The 17,282-nt window shown below is 35.3% G+C and overlaps 3 protein-coding genes across 3 annotated transcripts; 2 read left to right on the forward strand and 1 right to left on the reverse strand.

Annotated features, from left to right (window-relative positions):
- The first annotated feature begins 2,214 nt into the window (after positions 1-2,214).
- LOC129244524 (NSFL1 cofactor p47) lies at positions 2,215-3,889 on the forward strand. The gene is made up of 6 exons (XM_054882197.1): positions 2,215-2,410; positions 2,479-2,663; positions 2,723-3,136; positions 3,195-3,323; positions 3,376-3,594; positions 3,657-3,889. The coding sequence occupies exons 1-6, from the start codon at positions 2,309-2,311 to the stop codon at positions 3,787-3,789; spliced, it is 1,182 nt and encodes a 393-aa protein (XP_054738172.1). The 5' UTR covers positions 2,215-2,308; the 3' UTR covers positions 3,790-3,889.
- Positions 3,890-3,950: 61 nt separating this feature from the next.
- On the reverse strand, positions 3,951-5,541 carry LOC129244523 (uncharacterized). The gene has a single exon (XM_054882196.1). It carries the CDS (start codon positions 5,457-5,459, stop codon positions 4,158-4,160), a length of 1,302 nt encoding a protein of 433 aa, XP_054738171.1. The 5' UTR covers positions 5,460-5,541; the 3' UTR covers positions 3,951-4,157.
- A 2,149-nt stretch (positions 5,542-7,690) lies between these two features.
- LOC129244525 (RNA-binding protein spenito) lies at positions 7,691-16,621 on the forward strand. The gene is made up of 3 exons (XM_054882199.1): positions 7,691-7,807; positions 11,620-12,245; positions 12,348-16,621. Exons 2-3 carry the CDS (start codon positions 11,734-11,736, stop codon positions 14,146-14,148), a joined length of 2,313 nt encoding a protein of 770 aa, XP_054738174.1. The 5' UTR covers positions 7,691-7,807; positions 11,620-11,733; the 3' UTR covers positions 14,149-16,621.
- The last annotated feature ends 661 nt before the right edge of the window (positions 16,622-17,282 follow it).

Genomic DNA, 17,282 nt, shown 5'->3' on the forward strand with positions numbered 1-17,282 from the left:
ATTAAAAACAAAATCATAAAAAGGAGCTTTCAGCAAAATATCAAGTACACAGTTATAGCGTTAACGTTAGAATACAACTACTTTAGTAGTAATAGTAGTAATACATACATATATATTTATTTTTCAGAAATTCAAAAATAAAAAATGTTTACAATTCATTTTGCTTATAATATAAATATATATATATATACATATGTTCATAAGACATGACAATTTGAAGTCAGCCGTTTTCCTTATATTATATATTGTAAATATAAATAAAATAACCAATTAGTTAAACTCCGCTATCAAATAATTTCTATATTGTAAAGCTGAATACAAAAAACTAAAATTGTTCTGAAATTTTCATCGATAGCCTACTGGATTTTGATGTATGTATGTAATAAAACCAGTTTAATATGGCTCGAAATTCGCGTTGATTTTTGATAATTTTTTGTTTATAATAGAATGCCTTTTCATATAACTCAAAGGAATTGTCATAAGAATCTTTTATAGTTTATTATATCAAAATCTCTTTCAATATCTTGAAAATGAGACATTTATTAAGTGCACAAAACCAACTTTAGTATCAGCTTGTGGTGGGTTCAAATTTAAATCCGGTTCTAGGCTAAAAACCAGATACTAATCCGACAAAGATTATAGAATAATCTCTGATTATAAATATACTTTTTGCTGTACAACCCTGTGTTTTCTGTGTTATCGATAATTTTACTACAAATGTGAAGAAGAAACGTAGTAAAAACGAAATCAAATGGACGCCGGCAAAGAAAAGACGTTTGTAGACATAATTCTAATAAAATTGTTGTGAGATATTATTATTTATGGATTCATATTATAGAAAAAGCGTGGGTCCATAGACCCTTTAGCATGGCTCTATTACTAGCAGCAAATTGTGCAATTTGATTAACTACCACTTCTCTTTGCGGTTTCTTCACATCGTTGATAATAATTAAACAAACCAAAAACAATAAAATATTCCACCACACCAATTTTTTTTATTTTTTAATTTTTTATTATTGAAATAAAAGCTTTTCAAATTGTGTGTACCGATTGCAAAAGGATGTGCTATCAAACTAATGACGAACGGAATGGATCATAAATCTCTATCAGGATCACATCGTTGCTATTTTAATTGCGTTCAAAATTTGTATTCGAATCCCCATCATTGACCACTGGAACGCAACTAATATCTAACCAAAAAGACTCAATCCTCAAAATATCCATACCCGGTTATGAATCATAGTATACCACATCAATCGTTCGTTTTTCCCCTCGTTGACTCGTTGAGCAAGGTTTGTTTTCCTTCTTTTTTTTTTTTTTGAGTGAAAGTTAAGAAAAAATAAGTTTTAAATATTACGAAAATAAATACAATGTACAGATTGACGTAACCCCGACTACGTTAGCTGATGCCTTCAAAATCGCTGAGACCCGTTTACCGGTGTGATGTTGGTCACACTCTGCACTCTGTATATCGTGAACGCCGACAACGTTGCATTTCGTCGCAAAGTATGCCTGAAGGAAGACAATTCGAGCAAAACTATTAAACTTGATCGATAATAGTTGTGATGGATAAAAAAATGAATGTTCAATGCAAATCAAGAAGGTAAGCGAAAATTGTCCCTCACAAACGCAAAATATACCATCACTTCCAAAAAGCGCGTTTTCATTGTTAAATTTATTGTATTTAACTATAAACTTCCAATTTCAAACCAGTGGAAAAGGCAGAAGTGCACAAAAGACCAGATTCACAAAAAATGTATTTGCTTGTTTACGAAAAATTCTGTCTACATATGATTTTCGTGATAGATCATTTTGGCCGCCGCCTAAAACTTCTCTAAAAAAAAAATTTACGTCTTTGGCACCGAACTGTCACTTTGCTCACTCAATTTTTTAGTGATGAATAATTTTTTGGTGCAACGAACCCCCACTTATAAAAATTAGAAAGAACTATTTCAAACTTTTGTGTTATCGAACACGACTAATATGTGCCGCTCAATAGTTTCGGCTTAAAATGTGGACTATTGCGAAATTCAGGGTTGAATTCAGAGATTTCTCTTTAAACTCTCTTCGTATCCAAATAATATTGAGGATTTTCGAAAGTAAATGTGAACCCATCAAATTTAATTTGCAAGACATTTCTTTATAAAAAACTGTCGATCTCTTTCATATAAAAAAAGTGGCAGCCTGTTGGCTTGTCATTCAACAAAAAGTCTGGCAACTTTCAATTGATTTTGAGTTAATTTGTGAAATCATTGCTTTAATTTTTATAATCTGCACTTCGGAATATAAAGTCTTGTATGCTGAAAATATGTCGAATAACGACGAACTTATTGCACAATTTATTGAGATAAGCGGTGGAGATGAAAACGTCGCCAGATTTTATTTAGCAAGTTCCAATTGGTCGTTAGAGGTACCCAAAAATCACAGATATTAACCCCTTCCGATCGGTCTTAAATGATTGTTTTTAATTAATCATAGGATGCGCTTTCCCATTTCCTTGGCAATCAAGTTGAAGGAGAAGGAGGAAGTGGAAGTGTGGACCAACCCATAGATAGAAATTCAGGCGGTGCAACAGTTGACCCGCCTCCGACCAATTCGACTAATCGGAACCGATCGGAAACTGGCGGTGAAGGTTTCCTCAAAAAAAGCTCGGACAGACCAAAGTAAGTCCTTTTTCGTACCGGTATTCAAATATAAATAATATATATATAATTTCGATCAGAGTTGCAACACTGAATGATATGACCAAACGCTCGTCGAACGAGGAAGAGGGTCAAGCCTTTTATGCTGGCGGCTCTGAACGTTCAGGACAGCAAGTTTTAGGGCCCCCAAAACGGAAAAATTTCCGTGAACAGTTAACAGATATGTTTCGCATGGCACAAGAGCACAGTACTGGGGATGCAGCGGGACCGTCGACATCCGGTGCTGTGCATTGGGGTCAGGGCGTGCGATTGGGAATGACAGACACGGATCATTCTGTCGTAGCGTCGCAGCAGGGTGAAGGCACCGCAGTAGAGGAGAAGAGGCCTATTGTAGTGCTAAAATTGTGGAGTCAAGGTTTTTCTATCGACGATGGAGAACTGCGGCTATATGATGATCCCGAAAACAAAGAATTTTTAGAGACTGTAATGCGCGGGTAATAATCTATTTTGAATTCGAAATTTATTTATATGTTATGCTACAATATTATGCAGCGAAATACCACATGAGTTATTGGAAATGGGGTGGTTGGTTAACGTAGATGTGGAAGACCATCGTCACGAGGAATATAAGAGAAAAGCGGTGCCGCCTAAATTCAAAGGCTCTGGCCACACATTGGGAAGGTAATACATTTGTTTAAATTTCTGTTCGGGGTTTTAACTGGTCCGTTGTTAGTCCTACACCTAATGTGGAAGGAGCACCAGCTCCAAGTACAGTCAATAAAACGCCAGTTGTTCAGGGCAAAGAGGACGATAACTCTGCTAAGGAAAAACTTAAAGTTGATGCTTCACAACCAACAACAACGTTGCAAATACGGTTAGCTGATGGTTCTCGTTTAATGGCTCAGTTCAATCTGAATCATACTGTTGGTGATATACATCGCTACATAATGAAGTAACCAAATACTATTTAAAAATATATATGAATTAACAGTATTAATCATTTTTGTTTTTTAGTGCAAGGCCACAATATATGAACGGAAATTTTCGATTGGTCTCGTCCTTTCCAACCCGCGAACTGACAGATGAAACTGCAACTATTGAGCTAGCTGGGCTAAAAAATGCATCTATATTGCAACGAATGACCTAAAATTGTATAAACTTTTTTTTTGGTACATAAAATCTGCAGATATATTCATAAAATAATTTAAAATACCATTTTGCAGCTTGTTTAATAAAAAGATAAATAAAGCAAGATGCAAGTATTGCTTTTAAAAACCATCGTCACGAGTCTATATAAAAAACTTGGTCTTGGCTTATTTGAGTATTTATTTCATTCTTAAATAATAAACAAAATTATTGCATACATTTGCTTTAAAATAAGGTATATAGTAACATTGCTCTAATATATGACCTGACGTCCTACAATTCCAAAAGTCCAGTACTGTTTGCGTTCACACACTTACTGAAGTCGCAACTTTATAAAAAAAACTACATTTATGAATTTCTAGTGTTATCTTATTTATGCATTAATTCTTTTACTTCTAACCTATTACTAATTATGGTGTTCATGAAATTCTGACGCAAAGTGTTATGCCATGTGTGTAAACCATCCTTTCCGACATGGGTGCAATCAATGTACCTATGAGCAAAAGCTAAGGATTGTGCAATGGCAGTACTACTTGTAGATCCTGCCGGCGAATTTGTGGCTGACGTAGGCACCAGAGGTCTATAAATATAAATTTGGTGTGGTTTCACTACTTCTGGGTCGTAAAAGCTATTATTTGTTAATAATTTATTTTTTTTGTCAATGCAAACCGAATAAGTCTGTAATTCAAATGCGGTATTGTCGGTGCTATGTGAATGTAATGAATACATCACAGAATGATAATCACTCAATTTAGCATTAGGGAAGAAAAATTCGTTCGGTTGTAGCAATATAGAGAATTTCGCCTTGTGCATACAACGCAGTAGGCAATCTGTTCTAATCATATCTCGCAAATTGGATGTATGATTTTTGTCCGTAAAAGGGAAATTAAAAGGTAGCGAATGTATTTGTAATTTCTTATGTTTCCTTAGTTGTTGCAGGAGCATTTCTGAGAGTTCATCGCCGTTGTAAACTATGAACTGGTTGATGCCTAGAACATAATGATGCAAAAAGAACTCCAACCAATTCGCATCATTTCTACCAAAGCTGTTGCTAATATTAAGTGTGACTAAATCTAGACAAATAGCTAATTGGGTTTGTGGCACGTTGCTCCGATTTTCATTTTTAATAGCACGTAAACGTAATTTGTGATCCGCATTACTACCGCCACCTACGTCGGTATAGACAATGCTTGTAGGCTCACCTAAATCACTTTTAAGGCGACAATAAAATATATAATTTGAAAATATAGTATCATTATTATTTGTGCCTTGGTTGATGTGTTGAAAACGGAATCTGCCTTGCACAATCCGTTCGTTGTCGTAATATGCACTACAACGAAAGTTTACTACAGCTCCAATCTTTCCGGTTACAAGTGTCAAAACTTCCCCTCCCGAAGAAACCAGCTCGTTGCGATACCAGTACGAAGCGTAGGCATGAAACGAACTTCCAATCAGCTGCCAAACTGGCATCGGGCGATTAAAGTCAATGATGTCTTCATCCGTTGCGGTAAAGTTATTTACCAACCGCAATTCTTCGGCATCCTTTCGGCCAAAGAAATTTACTGCACTTAGAACATCTTTCAAGCGTGTGTTTTCGCTTTTGTAAGTAAGCAAGACAATTATACTAATACAAGATATTACGACCAATAATAACTGATGATATTTACGCATTGTTGTTTTGCAAAATAATCATTCTTTAAAGATATCAAGGTAAGCAAATAAACTATATTTAAAGTATACACAGTTAAAAAAATAGAAATGTCAAAAATATAGGCAATTGACCGATGGAAAAGAGTTGCCGTAGCTATGGAGGAAAATCACATCTAGTGGCAAGGTTATTCCACACAAGGTGACTTCACTAAAACTTAAGTAACATCAGATGAACGCAACTTAACAGTATGTTTTATTTTCAAGAATCTTTCATAACATAGAAATTTTTTATTATACCCGCATACAGGTGCGTATTGTATGCAATAGCAGAAATGAGCCGAGATATATAAATATATAACAAATATGCGACATCCTCGCCATTCCCAGTCACTCAAGCATCAAAAAAATAAGTAAATTCATTAAAACTATCGAAATGACTATATAACAAATAATCCAGACAGCCTCAGACGACACAGAGCTGATGGCCTCTGCAGCCAATGCTCAAACATAATTTTAGTACTGGTATTCATACCAGTCACTAAATAATAATAATAATAATAAAATAAATATATATACATGGGCATATACATACCAGTACTCAAATCGATGAGAGGAGCCAATTTAGTTATGCTTGTCTGTCAGTGTGCACGATAACTCGAGCAAAAGTTAAGATATTTCAATGGTACTTGGAATTCATAATAGTACCTTTGTTCAAAGTATTTTGGTATTGAAAATATGTAAAATTAGGAAATCATCACATGCACCTGCTATACAACGATAATTTTCAAAAAAAAAAAAAAAAAACTTGGTATGTTTATTATAAGCTAAGCAAAATTACTCCAATTTGATTCAAATGATGAACACAAGAAAAGAAATATAACGCAAAAAAATTAAATGAAAAATGCCACGCCCACTTCTAAATGAATGCGTTTCTTCAATTAAAGCTTGATAAAACTCGTCTAAACTTTTTACATGTATTGCTCGCCACTAGAAATCGGATAAATCAATGTTCACTTCTTAAATGTTAATACTACATCCGTCAGACGTCACAAATTATATATATATATAATTGCCGCGTCCACCCTTTCTGGGTGTTTGGTCGAGCTGTGTGTGTGCTGGCGTTGTCTTGATATTGTCCCACAAATGGAGGGACCTTCAGTTTCAAGCCGACTCCGAATGGCAGATATTTTTTATGAGGAGCTTTTTCATGGCAGAAATACACTCGGAGGCTTGCCATTGCCTGCCGACGTCGCAAATTACAACTTACATTAATATTGCTATGTATTTCCCCAAATAAAACGTCTCTTTATAATTCCTCTGAGTTCGATCACTGGATTGCTCAATATAACTCTAAACTAATGGTAACACGACTTGGTTGCTTTACTCGTATTTAATTTCAATGTTTAATTACTTTGTACGTTTACACGTTCAACTTAATTACCAAGCGCGCATGCACCTCTGCTTTTATATACATACCTGCAATTTCTAAATGTGGCAACTTGTATTTTCAGGCAACATCTTTCTTGTCGTCTGACATTCGTTTTTTTTTAGTTCCTCATTCGTTCGGAATTGTTGCCAGAGGCTTTGCAAATATTTTTGTTTCGTCACATACAATGCCATGTTCCCACGGCACATAATTTACTCTCCCATTCGTAATTCACTTCGCAATTACCCTTCGAGTTACGTAATTCGCCATAAAAAATTTTTAAAATGAACTACCCCATTAGTTCGCAATTCAGTCACAATTGCCTACGAATTATGTACAAATCGTAGTCTTCCCTTGATTTGCGTTATAGTTAAATGATGGTAGAAATAGAAATTGTGCTGTCAAACTGCGAAATGTCAGCTGGTATAAGCACACATGTTCTAACAGTGAAACTCGCGATCTTCACCAGGCATCTCTGTGTTAACAAATCCTTTTTTCATAATCAATAAGGTATTTCACAATTTAACACGTAACACTTAAGTTTTATTGGTTCGTTTTATTTATAATCTTCAAATCTTAAAATCACACAATTACCATGGTATTCATTAAAAATATACATTACCACTATTCAGTACCAAGCTGTACAAACAAGTAATTTCTCTCATTTATTTGCTTATCTGCAGAGATGATGTCATCGTTTGTCAACATCGCGAGAAATGAAGTAGCGGTTTTCAGAAGGCATCACCCTATATATTCGAAAAACGTTTGGGGAAAACTTTGCGAAAGGTTGGTAACACTACATTATAATGCACTGAATCAAATGTGACAGCTCTGTAGGTGCGTACAGTCGTTGAACAATTTGCTGCGTGATTTCTTTGTAAAATAATTGTATTATCTTATTAAATTTGGTTAATAAAATATATAAGTGTGAGTTTTTTCAAAGGTGAGTGGCTATTGCGTAGTTTTATAAAGATAAATTTGAATATAAACTAAAAATTTGATGGAATAAAATTCGGAGCTCCGTTCGCAGCCGACGCCATTTTGGGAAAAAAATTTCTCCACAAACGCGTATACAGAAAATTTTCCCACAAGTTTTTTTTTCATATATATATAAGTGAATCGGGATAGTTTTAAACCAAATAAAGAAATTTTGTAGCATTTTTATACTCGCGTCCCATTGTGAAAATATCCAGCAATTCGGTTAATAGTTCAGGATTTCACGGTAGACCAAAATAGGTGAAGTATGGGGCCGAATTATTGCCAACGGCCAATTTGCCGTACCATATTATATATAAAAAATGTGTTGCAGGACTTATGTGATAGAGTAGTATTAAGTAAATTACTATTCTTCTCAACTTCCATGAAGCAGTTTAACAATTTAAGTATGAGGGCTTGATCGTAAACGCAGTATTAGAATTTTAATGCATGATTTATTCTTAGATTTTGGCATTGGCTTCATACAATAGTAACAATTTCTGCACAGGCTGCAGAAAGTATGGCTACCGGTTTACTTTACTTTTACCATATTAAAAGGATTTTGATTTATACACAGAAATACTTCCGCACAATTTTTTTGTTATCGTCATTCGTGCAGTGCTTTTACGAACAAACCCTATATGTGTACACGTGTATGTGTGATTGAATAGGTACATATTTTTTGGTTATCTTTGCATATTCTTTTAACCCTTAACGACAATTCATGTTAAAAAAGATATGTTATGTAAAATTGTCCGCTCAAGAAGGTTTCCTTTTTGAATTAAAAAATAATATATTAATAATTTTGATGGCAAGCGTTTTGAAAAAAAAAAAAGATATAAGTGGGGGGTCGATACTAAAAGTGCAAATCTCGCCCTGAGAAAAGTTGTAGTTTTAAAGTTGGGATCCCTACAAAATATCAAAATTTTTTTCTTACGAAATACTGTAAATTAACTAACAAAATTCTGCAGTGACAAAATTCTGTAAAAACAAAATTCTGTACTGTCTTAAAAAAATTCGGTATTGACAAAAGTCAACGAAAAAAGGAGTTCTACGCAAAAATACGGTGGATTGCTTAGCCGGAGTTGGACGCCCTTTTCGCGTGGGCGGCCTTCGGCCGCGCTTCAAAAAAATAACCCTCATCAGTCCAACTCCGGCTACGCAATCCACAGTATTTTTGCGTAGAACTCCTTTCCGTGTTAAAACCATTGAGGCCTTCCAGCCTTTTTTTTATTCAATATCTCGAAAACTAAGCGAGATATCAAAAAATTTTACTCCTTCATTTCGTTTTCTTTTGTCGAGTTCTATAAGAATCCGCCATAAGATTGCGGCGCCACGGAAACAGCAGAATCCCCTCGTACATATGTACATACCTACATTCATTTTAATTATAGTTGATAACAGTTATACATTGGTAAGTACATATGTTTGCAATCAAATATTACCTGGAGATGAGAACTTTGACTCTCTTCTTGTATGACGAAAATCACAAAACTTGAATAAAGCAGAATTTTTCGCATTAAACATGCAGAATTTTGAAAAAGCAGAATTTTAAAAAACAGAATTTTAAAAAAGCAGAATTTTAAAAAGCAGAATTTTTTTTGCAATTTACAGAATTTTGTAATACAGAATAATGACACGCTCCCCAAAATTTGCAATATATGTACATGTGTACCTACATCAATACCTTACTTCGCGTCGTGGTTACGTCACAAAAAAAAAAAAAACACGACGCAAATTGAAACGACGAAAAGTGAATTAAGATTTTCTATAGCAAATTAATTAATTTATGAAAAATAAAATTAAAATTAATCACTGTCTGATGAGTCCATAGTGGCTGTTGTCGTAAGTCGACCTTCTCTCACAAAAAATTGGTCCAATGTTTATTGAACAGCTTTTTTTTCTCGACGTAAAATAAATTTCCTTGTCACTGTCATCTTCTTCATTAGCAAATTGCAATTCCAGTTCTTGCAATAGTTCTTCATTAGAGATTTCTTGGTTGTGCGAGGTTAGCAATTCATTTATGTCAGTCTCCTTCATGCCTTCAAAATTAGACTCTAGCTAAATTAGAAATTTCATGACGAACAGCTGGTATACCATAAACTTCTGCAGCGCGTATTCGGTGAACACATTCAGGCCATATTTTTCGCCAAACACCATTAATGCAAGATGGTTTAATCCCCTCCCACGAATCGGAAATATTTATGGCTTTCATAATGTTGAACTACTTCTGAAACAAAAAGTGTAAATGTTCGTCGAAGGTAATAACTTTTAGTATAGACTTACTCCTGCCTGTACATTTATTTTGCGCTGTATTACAAACGTTTAGAAGAACAATTTGTAATAATAGAATTTTAATAAATTTCGAAGTATTATTTAGTAAAACTAGCCTTAAATCAAATCTTCAATTAATAAAGAATGTTTATAAGTGAATATTGTTACTTTTCGGCGTTTGTGTTTATGTAAAATAAGCGTCTGTAATAGGTAATTTTTCAAGCTTATGCAAAAAAGAAGCATTTTTAACGTTAAATATTGCGATTAATTTTTAATGTAATTTATAAAAAGTACTATAAGTCAAAAGGTTGGTGAAGTGACTACATTTGTGTGTTTAATTTGGTTCACGCATTCAGACATTTTAAGCAAACTTTTCGTGGTAGTAATGCAAACCCGCGTAAAGTCTTAAAGGTTGCATTTTTGAAAGTATTCTTAAAAGATTTTGTCATTCTAAAACATGGTAGTCAAAGTGTGAATAATCTTCACTGCAAAACTACCAAAGGGATATAAATAATTTATTTTGATGGAAATGTCTAAAAAAAAGTGAACTTGGTTACGACAAAAGAGTGGGAATCCGAGATTTAAGTGAGAAATTGAAGTCTCAGGTTAAGAAAACCAATTTGGTGGCATGTTTGCAGTGCGCAGTCGAATATGCTATTAAGTGATTTGAGGAGTTAAAACCGCATCATAATGAACCAACAAGATCAAGACGCACGCCACAAATAGGAGGAGGAACTTGGGCAACACACAAAAGCTAAGCTCCAATTATATATTACATCAACAAATAAAACGAGTTAGAAATCATAGATGAAACTCATTTGAGACATTTGTTCTTGGGTAGAAATTTCGATTATATGCCAATGCTATTATTTCGAATATTGTTGTATATGTATGTAAGTGTACATTTGTAAACAACTGCATGAATGAAATCACAAATAATATCATGATAATAAAAAATTAAATTATTGTATCATAAATCATTTTTATCACTTTTATTACGTTTGGTAAAATAAAGCTTTGATAAGAAGCAATGACCTGAAAATGGTGTCTAATAAATACATTTCGTTGACAGTTTTCGAATGGGAAAGCTTGTTATACGTATATATATATATATAATTTGTGCGTACACCCTTTTTGGGTGTTTGGCCGAGCTCCTCCTCCTATTTGTGGTGTGCGTCTTGATGTTGTTCCTCAGTTTCAAGCCGACTCCGACCGGCAGACATTTTTATGGGGAGCTTTTTCATGGCAGAAATACACTCGGAGGTTTGCCATTGCCTGCCGAGGTGCGACCGCTATTAGAAAAATGTTTTTCTTAATTTTGGTGTTTCACCGAGATTCGAGCCAACGTTCTCTCTGTGAATTCTGAATGGTAATGACGCACCAACCCATTCGGCTACGGCGGTCGCTTGTTATACGTAGAGTATTCTAAAATTAACGCTTTTTTGCTTTAACTTATTTTATGTGTTTATGTATGCATATCTAATATATATTTTTTATTTCTTGCAGACTAGAAGCATAAAGACTTTGTGAGGGTGGTGAAAGATTTTCAACAGTAGTGTAAGCCAGCCGCTCATTCCAGACGCAGCTGGAAATATAATTTTTAGAGTTGAAATTCATAATATGAAGCGTAGTGCTTCAGGAGACTCCCCAACCAGAGGAAATCATTTAGGAATATCTTCACACAGTAGAACAATTATGGGTCGTGGTTATGACAATGGTAGTGGAGTGCCGGGAGATTCGCCTGAGCGCATGTCTCCCGATCGTTTGCGACGTCGTATAGGTAGGTCACCAAGTCCACGCGCACGTTATGGTGTTTCTCCCCATCGGGAGGAGTATTTACGGGGACCTCCTCCAGTTGCGGATAGGCCAACGTACAAAGTGCTATGCGTTAGCGCTTTGCATCCCAAAGCTTCTGACGATTTCATTAAGGAGACTTTGTATCGTGAATATAAGAAATTTGGTGATTTCAGCATCCGTATATCGCACGATTTGGACGAACGTGTTGCCTACGTTTGTTTTCGAACTTCGGAAGATGCTCGTGAAGCAAAACATCATAAGCCGCGTATTGTATTATACGATAAAATGGCCCTAGTCGAGCCAGTTTACGAGTCATCATCACATAATGAATATAGGTTTGTTTTAAATTTGAAAACAGTATTTTTTAAATACTTCCTAATATAACCTTTTTTCATGTATTTTATTTGCTTCTTTGTTTTTTTTTTTTGTAATATTAGACCTCGGGGTCGTTCGATTACTCCGCCAGAGTATGATCGCTATCATTATCCACGTTCTCCGATGGGTCCAGCAGGTCCAATAGAACATCGTCGGCCTCCAATCGACCCGTATGATCGTTATGGACCGCCTATGCATCCGCACGGGCGATCGCGTGAATATCGTGGTCCAATACATCATGATTATCCACTTCCTCCACGTGGACCGCCGATGCATCGGGTGCCGCCTCATATGCATGGCCCACCGCCGCCGCATCAATATGCACCCATGCGCCACATGGGACCGCGGCCCCATGTTCCATATGAGAAACCAGAAAGTAAGAAGGATAAATTCCCGAACTATTTGCACCATGTTCAACCAGAGGACGACCCACTTGCGACTCGTACTTTATTTGCCGGTAACTTAGAAGTGAACATTTCGGACGAAGAATTGCGACGCATTTTCGGCAAATATGGAATTGTGGATGATATTGATATAAAACGGCCGCCTCCAGGAACTGGCAATGCATTTGCTTTCGTGCGCTATCAGAATTTAGACATGGCCCATCGTGCAAAAATAGAGCTGTCCGGTCAATACATTGGAAAGTTTCAGTGTAAAATTGGTTACGGTAAAGTGACGCCTGCTACGCGTATATGGATAGGCGGTCTAGGAGCTTGGACCTCTGTTACACAATTGGAACGGGAATTCGACCGTTTCGGTGCCATAAAGAAAATAGAATATCAAAAAGGAGATACATGCGCATATATTCAATATGAGACTATTGAAGCAGCCTCTGCTGCAGTGAAGGAAATGCGTGGCTTTCCTTTGGGTGGCCCGGAACGTCGCTTGCGTACAGATTTTGCTGAGTTGCCGGGAACTACCCCAGCTGCACCTTTTAAGTCAAAATCGGGCTATGATGAGGCACCTGAATATAGACGTCCAGAGTATGATTATCACTATGAAGAAACCCCCCATTATGCACCACGCGGTGGTTACGCACCTTATCCGCCACGAGGTGGTTACAGAGGTCGAGGCGGATATCGTGGGCGAGGACGCGGTTCTTACCATGTCTATCACAATGACGTACATCGTCCATCTCATGGCAGTTCAACATCATCTATGCCACCACCTGCTGGAGCCGAAGACGAATGGCGTCGTCCACCAGGCGATTCGTATGAGAGAGCACGTTCTGGTTCCCGTGAGCCAGGTGCAGATCGTTCCCGTTCTCGATCACCGCATAAACGAGCACATTCACCTGAGTCGGACTCAGATTCTTCTTCGCGACGGAACGGTGCACTTAGTACCGCGCGTACTCTACCAGACATTGCTCGTAAATGCACTGTTATTTGGCAAGGTGCACTCATATTGAAAAGTTCGCTCTTTCCGGCTAAGTTCCATTTGACCGACGGTGATGCGGATATTGTCGATTCGCTGATGCGCGACGAAGAAGGAAAACATAATTTACGTATTACACAGCGTTTGCGCCTCGATCCGCCAAAATTGGAAGATGTGCAAAAACGCATTAGCTCTTCATCCTCTCATGCAATCTTTTTAGGATTGGCCTCATCTGCTGCAACCACTTTGGAGGATAGCAGCGTGCAAACGCGTCCTTTGCGAAATTTAGTTTCGTATTTGAAGCAAAAGGAGGCCGCTGGTGTTATTTCGCTTTTGAATAAAGATACTGAAGCCACTGGCGTGTTATATGCTTTTCCACCTTGCGATTTCTCCACGGAGCTACTAAAGCGTACATGCCAAAGTGTAACCGAAGAGGGTCTAAAGGAGGATCATCTTGTGGTAGTGGTTGTTAGGGGTGGAACCGCTTAAATATTAGTAACGGAAAAGCAATTTTTGTTTATTATAAACGGCTTTTAGTGCGCTAAAATAGCAAAACTGATAATCTTTCCGTAGCTTCGGTAGTGAATTTTTTTAATTATACCGATATGCCAGAGTTTATAAATCAATATTACATATTCGTACACCACATGTTTGGATAAACTTAAGTAGATCTAGCGTATATACATCTATAATATAGAAAACGAGTAAAAATTTAAGACATTTATAACTTGACAGTCAGAAACGCTTGAATACAAATCATTTTAAATTTTATTAGAAGGGGAAACTTCTGAGGTTAAAATTACAAAATAATGCATACAGAAACACTACATTTCTGGCTGAAGTAGTTACTTTGTGTCTTAATATTTTACTCGCTAAAATTAGTAAGTAGTTTTTTGACATATTTTGCTGCTCATTATGCTTTCGCTTACAAATTGTTACTGATATTTTGGAAAGCCCTAAATAACTTACTTTTTCGAAACCTTTTTGTAAGTGTTTATTTGCAGAACTTTGTAATTCTGAGAATCATTTGAAACTTCAAAAGGAAGACAAAGTATAAAAAATGGTTAGGAGCACTCTACATTTCAGTATCCACATGTTAAGCAATACTATTCAACTCTGCTGTATTGTAAAGTTCAATAATACATATGCAGACATTCTGCAAATCGTACGATTTGAAATCAGTGCAATTTACAAGACCTATTCCGGAGATTTTCAACAAATGTTTTACTTTCATTACAAGTTTTAAAAAATGTTTTGCAAATCATACGACTTACAGAACATGTCTGATAATTTTGTCACACATTATTTTTCATTAGTCTTTAAATCAATCAACTACATATTTAGTCAAAATCAATTAACATTAGTGTACGCACTTAAACTGAAGTTTTTATATAATATTTAATGTTTATGTTTTCAGTTAAAAAAAGTGAATAAGTTGCTGTGCCAATTTTGTGAAGTTTAATTTAATCGATCCTCTAAATACTTATGTAAATGCAGCATAATGAGAATTAAAATCATAATTTTCTGAGCTCATTTCAAGCTCACTTTGGTGTATATGTACAAAATCCGACCAAAAACAAAATTTTAATATAAAAAAATTACGAAGTTGTAAAAGGAGTTTTGTCCAATTTTGTACGCGTGGTGAACACATTGAGAGCTTGGTTTAACAGTTTGAAGTTGGTGTACAGTGTAGCGTTGTGGCTATTTTCCGGTGGTAAACCTTTATACTTCAAGAAGTGTGCTTTAGCAAAATTGGTGACTGAGCAAATTGTTTGTGTTGAGTTTTTTTTTAAGTTGAGTTTGTGTTTTTACATTTTGAATGTAACAAAAATACCTACAAGATATGGTTAATTGTATAATTTTATTAGAAACTATTATTATTTAATAAGCTCAAAGAAAATAGTTGGAACAAAGTGAAGTTCAATATCATTCTATCTTAAAGAAAATTTCAATTTATCTTGAAACTTGTGCAGTTCGCCTCTTATATTCCCAGTGCCGTTACGATGCAGTTCAAAGGTGGTTAAAAGTGAAGTATTGGATTGAATTGTTAGTGTGGTGTGGTGTGCAGTGGGTGTTTTTGTTTGTGGTAAATTTTCCGATACTACAATTGGTTACTACATATACCAAATAAAGTAGAATTGCCTGAACCTCATAATCCCTGAACATAGCAAACTGTGTCTAGTTACAAATTGACCGTGAATTCTCCTCAAACTTGTGTGGCATAAATTCTATATGTGGCAATTTCAGTTCGATATTAAATTTAATATTGATGAGGGTGCTGTTTAGTGGTACGATCAAAAGTAGATAAAAATAATTCTCTACTCGTTTTGAATCTATTTTATCAGTGATTTTTGATGGCACAATCGATTCCGTACTTCAATGCCTTAAAAAGCTCAATTCATTATGCATTCGTGTAAACATGTTTGCTGCCTACATAACGACGCGAGTGCCAAAGAAATGAAAGTGCGTCTGACTGATCCCTTGATCAGTCAATATCCTCCAAGATCTGTGGGTGTTTATGTTTTTGAAGCCATGCTAAGAGAACCACGTGTAGCATTTGTTTAAAATATATTGCTGCATATAAAGGGTTTTACGAATGCTACATTGTTTTCTTAAATTTGCACACCGACGTCAAATGCTGTCTTGTTTCTAGTGAATTTGCTATCACTGCACACTAATTTTTGAGAAGCCACGTTTACAAGTTAAATTTGACAAAAAAAAATATAACTATTAATTTCTTTTTAATATTAAATTATTGAATTTTATATTCTGTGCTAAATAATTGGTTTTGAAGTTCTGTATCTACATATGCAATTTGATTTAATAGTTTTAAAGGCATGCTTGTAACGTATACCTACACCATCCGTTTATAATTTAAAAAGCAGTTGAAAAGTGTGTTTATTGTAATAATCATCAATGGATTACGTAAATCTTAATAAATAAATGAATAGTTGCTATCAAATATGTGTTATTACTGTGATAGTGTTGTGGAGTGATGTGTCGGCCATTAAAAAAGAAAGCAGATGTTTTATTACCATAAGTCATAATCGAATTTTCTTTAGATGTGCTTACAAAAGCAAACGATGGTAAGTCATGTGTTTAACCCTAACGGATTGATAATAAGTTACATTCAATGAAGTTATTAAATTGGCGCAAAAGTGGTATTTCTATATGCCGGTCATAACCAATGAAGATACCTTAATATAAAAGATTTTCATATCCGCACTATAATTTCTTTAAAAGCAGGTTAGGTTACTGCATTAAGTATAAGCCAATCTTAAAAAAAAATTTTAATTTAGAATTTATTAAAAAACTAACAAAATTTAGAAAAATTTTGCGTACACCTTACAAATATTTTTAAATTGATTATCGGTCCGAGAAGAGCGCAGCATAATCAATATGGCAAAGATTAACCCCCCAATTAAATCACCAAAAATTGTTGAAAGCCTAAACCAAACATCTAAAAAATGAATTTGTGCGAAAACTGCTAGAAAAGTTTTACGGAAAACTGGATATCATGGTAGAATCACTCGAAGAAAGCCATTTATTTCACTTGTGAATAGAAGAAAATCTATAGAGTGTTGGAAACAAGTAAGTTTTGTATTTTTGGGATAAGAGGTCAA

Source organism: Anastrepha obliqua, chromosome 4, assembly GCF_027943255.1.
Source record: "Anastrepha obliqua isolate idAnaObli1 chromosome 4, idAnaObli1_1.0, whole genome shotgun sequence".
Taxonomy (NCBI): domain Eukaryota; kingdom Metazoa; phylum Arthropoda; class Insecta; order Diptera; family Tephritidae; genus Anastrepha; species Anastrepha obliqua.

Bases quoted from the DNA above. Each gene is read 5' to 3' on its own strand.
- LOC129244524 (XM_054882197.1), top strand. From the start codon at position 2,309: ATGTCGAATAACGACGAACTTATTGCACAATTTATTGAGATAAGCGGT. The intron at 2,664-2,722 runs GTAAGTCCTTTT...AATTTCGATCAG, and splicing joins AAAAGCTCGGACAGACCAAA to AGTTGCAACACTGAATGATA. The intron at 3,595-3,656 runs GTAACCAAATAC...TTTGTTTTTTAG, and splicing joins ATACATCGCTACATAATGAA to TGCAAGGCCACAATATATGA.
- LOC129244523 (XM_054882196.1), bottom strand. From the start codon at position 5,459: ATGCGTAAATATCATCAGTTATTATTGGTCGTAATATCTTGTATTAGT.
- LOC129244525 (XM_054882199.1), top strand. From the start codon at position 11,734: ATGAAGCGTAGTGCTTCAGGAGACTCCCCAACCAGAGGAAATCATTTA. The intron at 12,246-12,347 runs GTTTGTTTTAAA...TTGTAATATTAG, and splicing joins TCATCACATAATGAATATAG to ACCTCGGGGTCGTTCGATTA.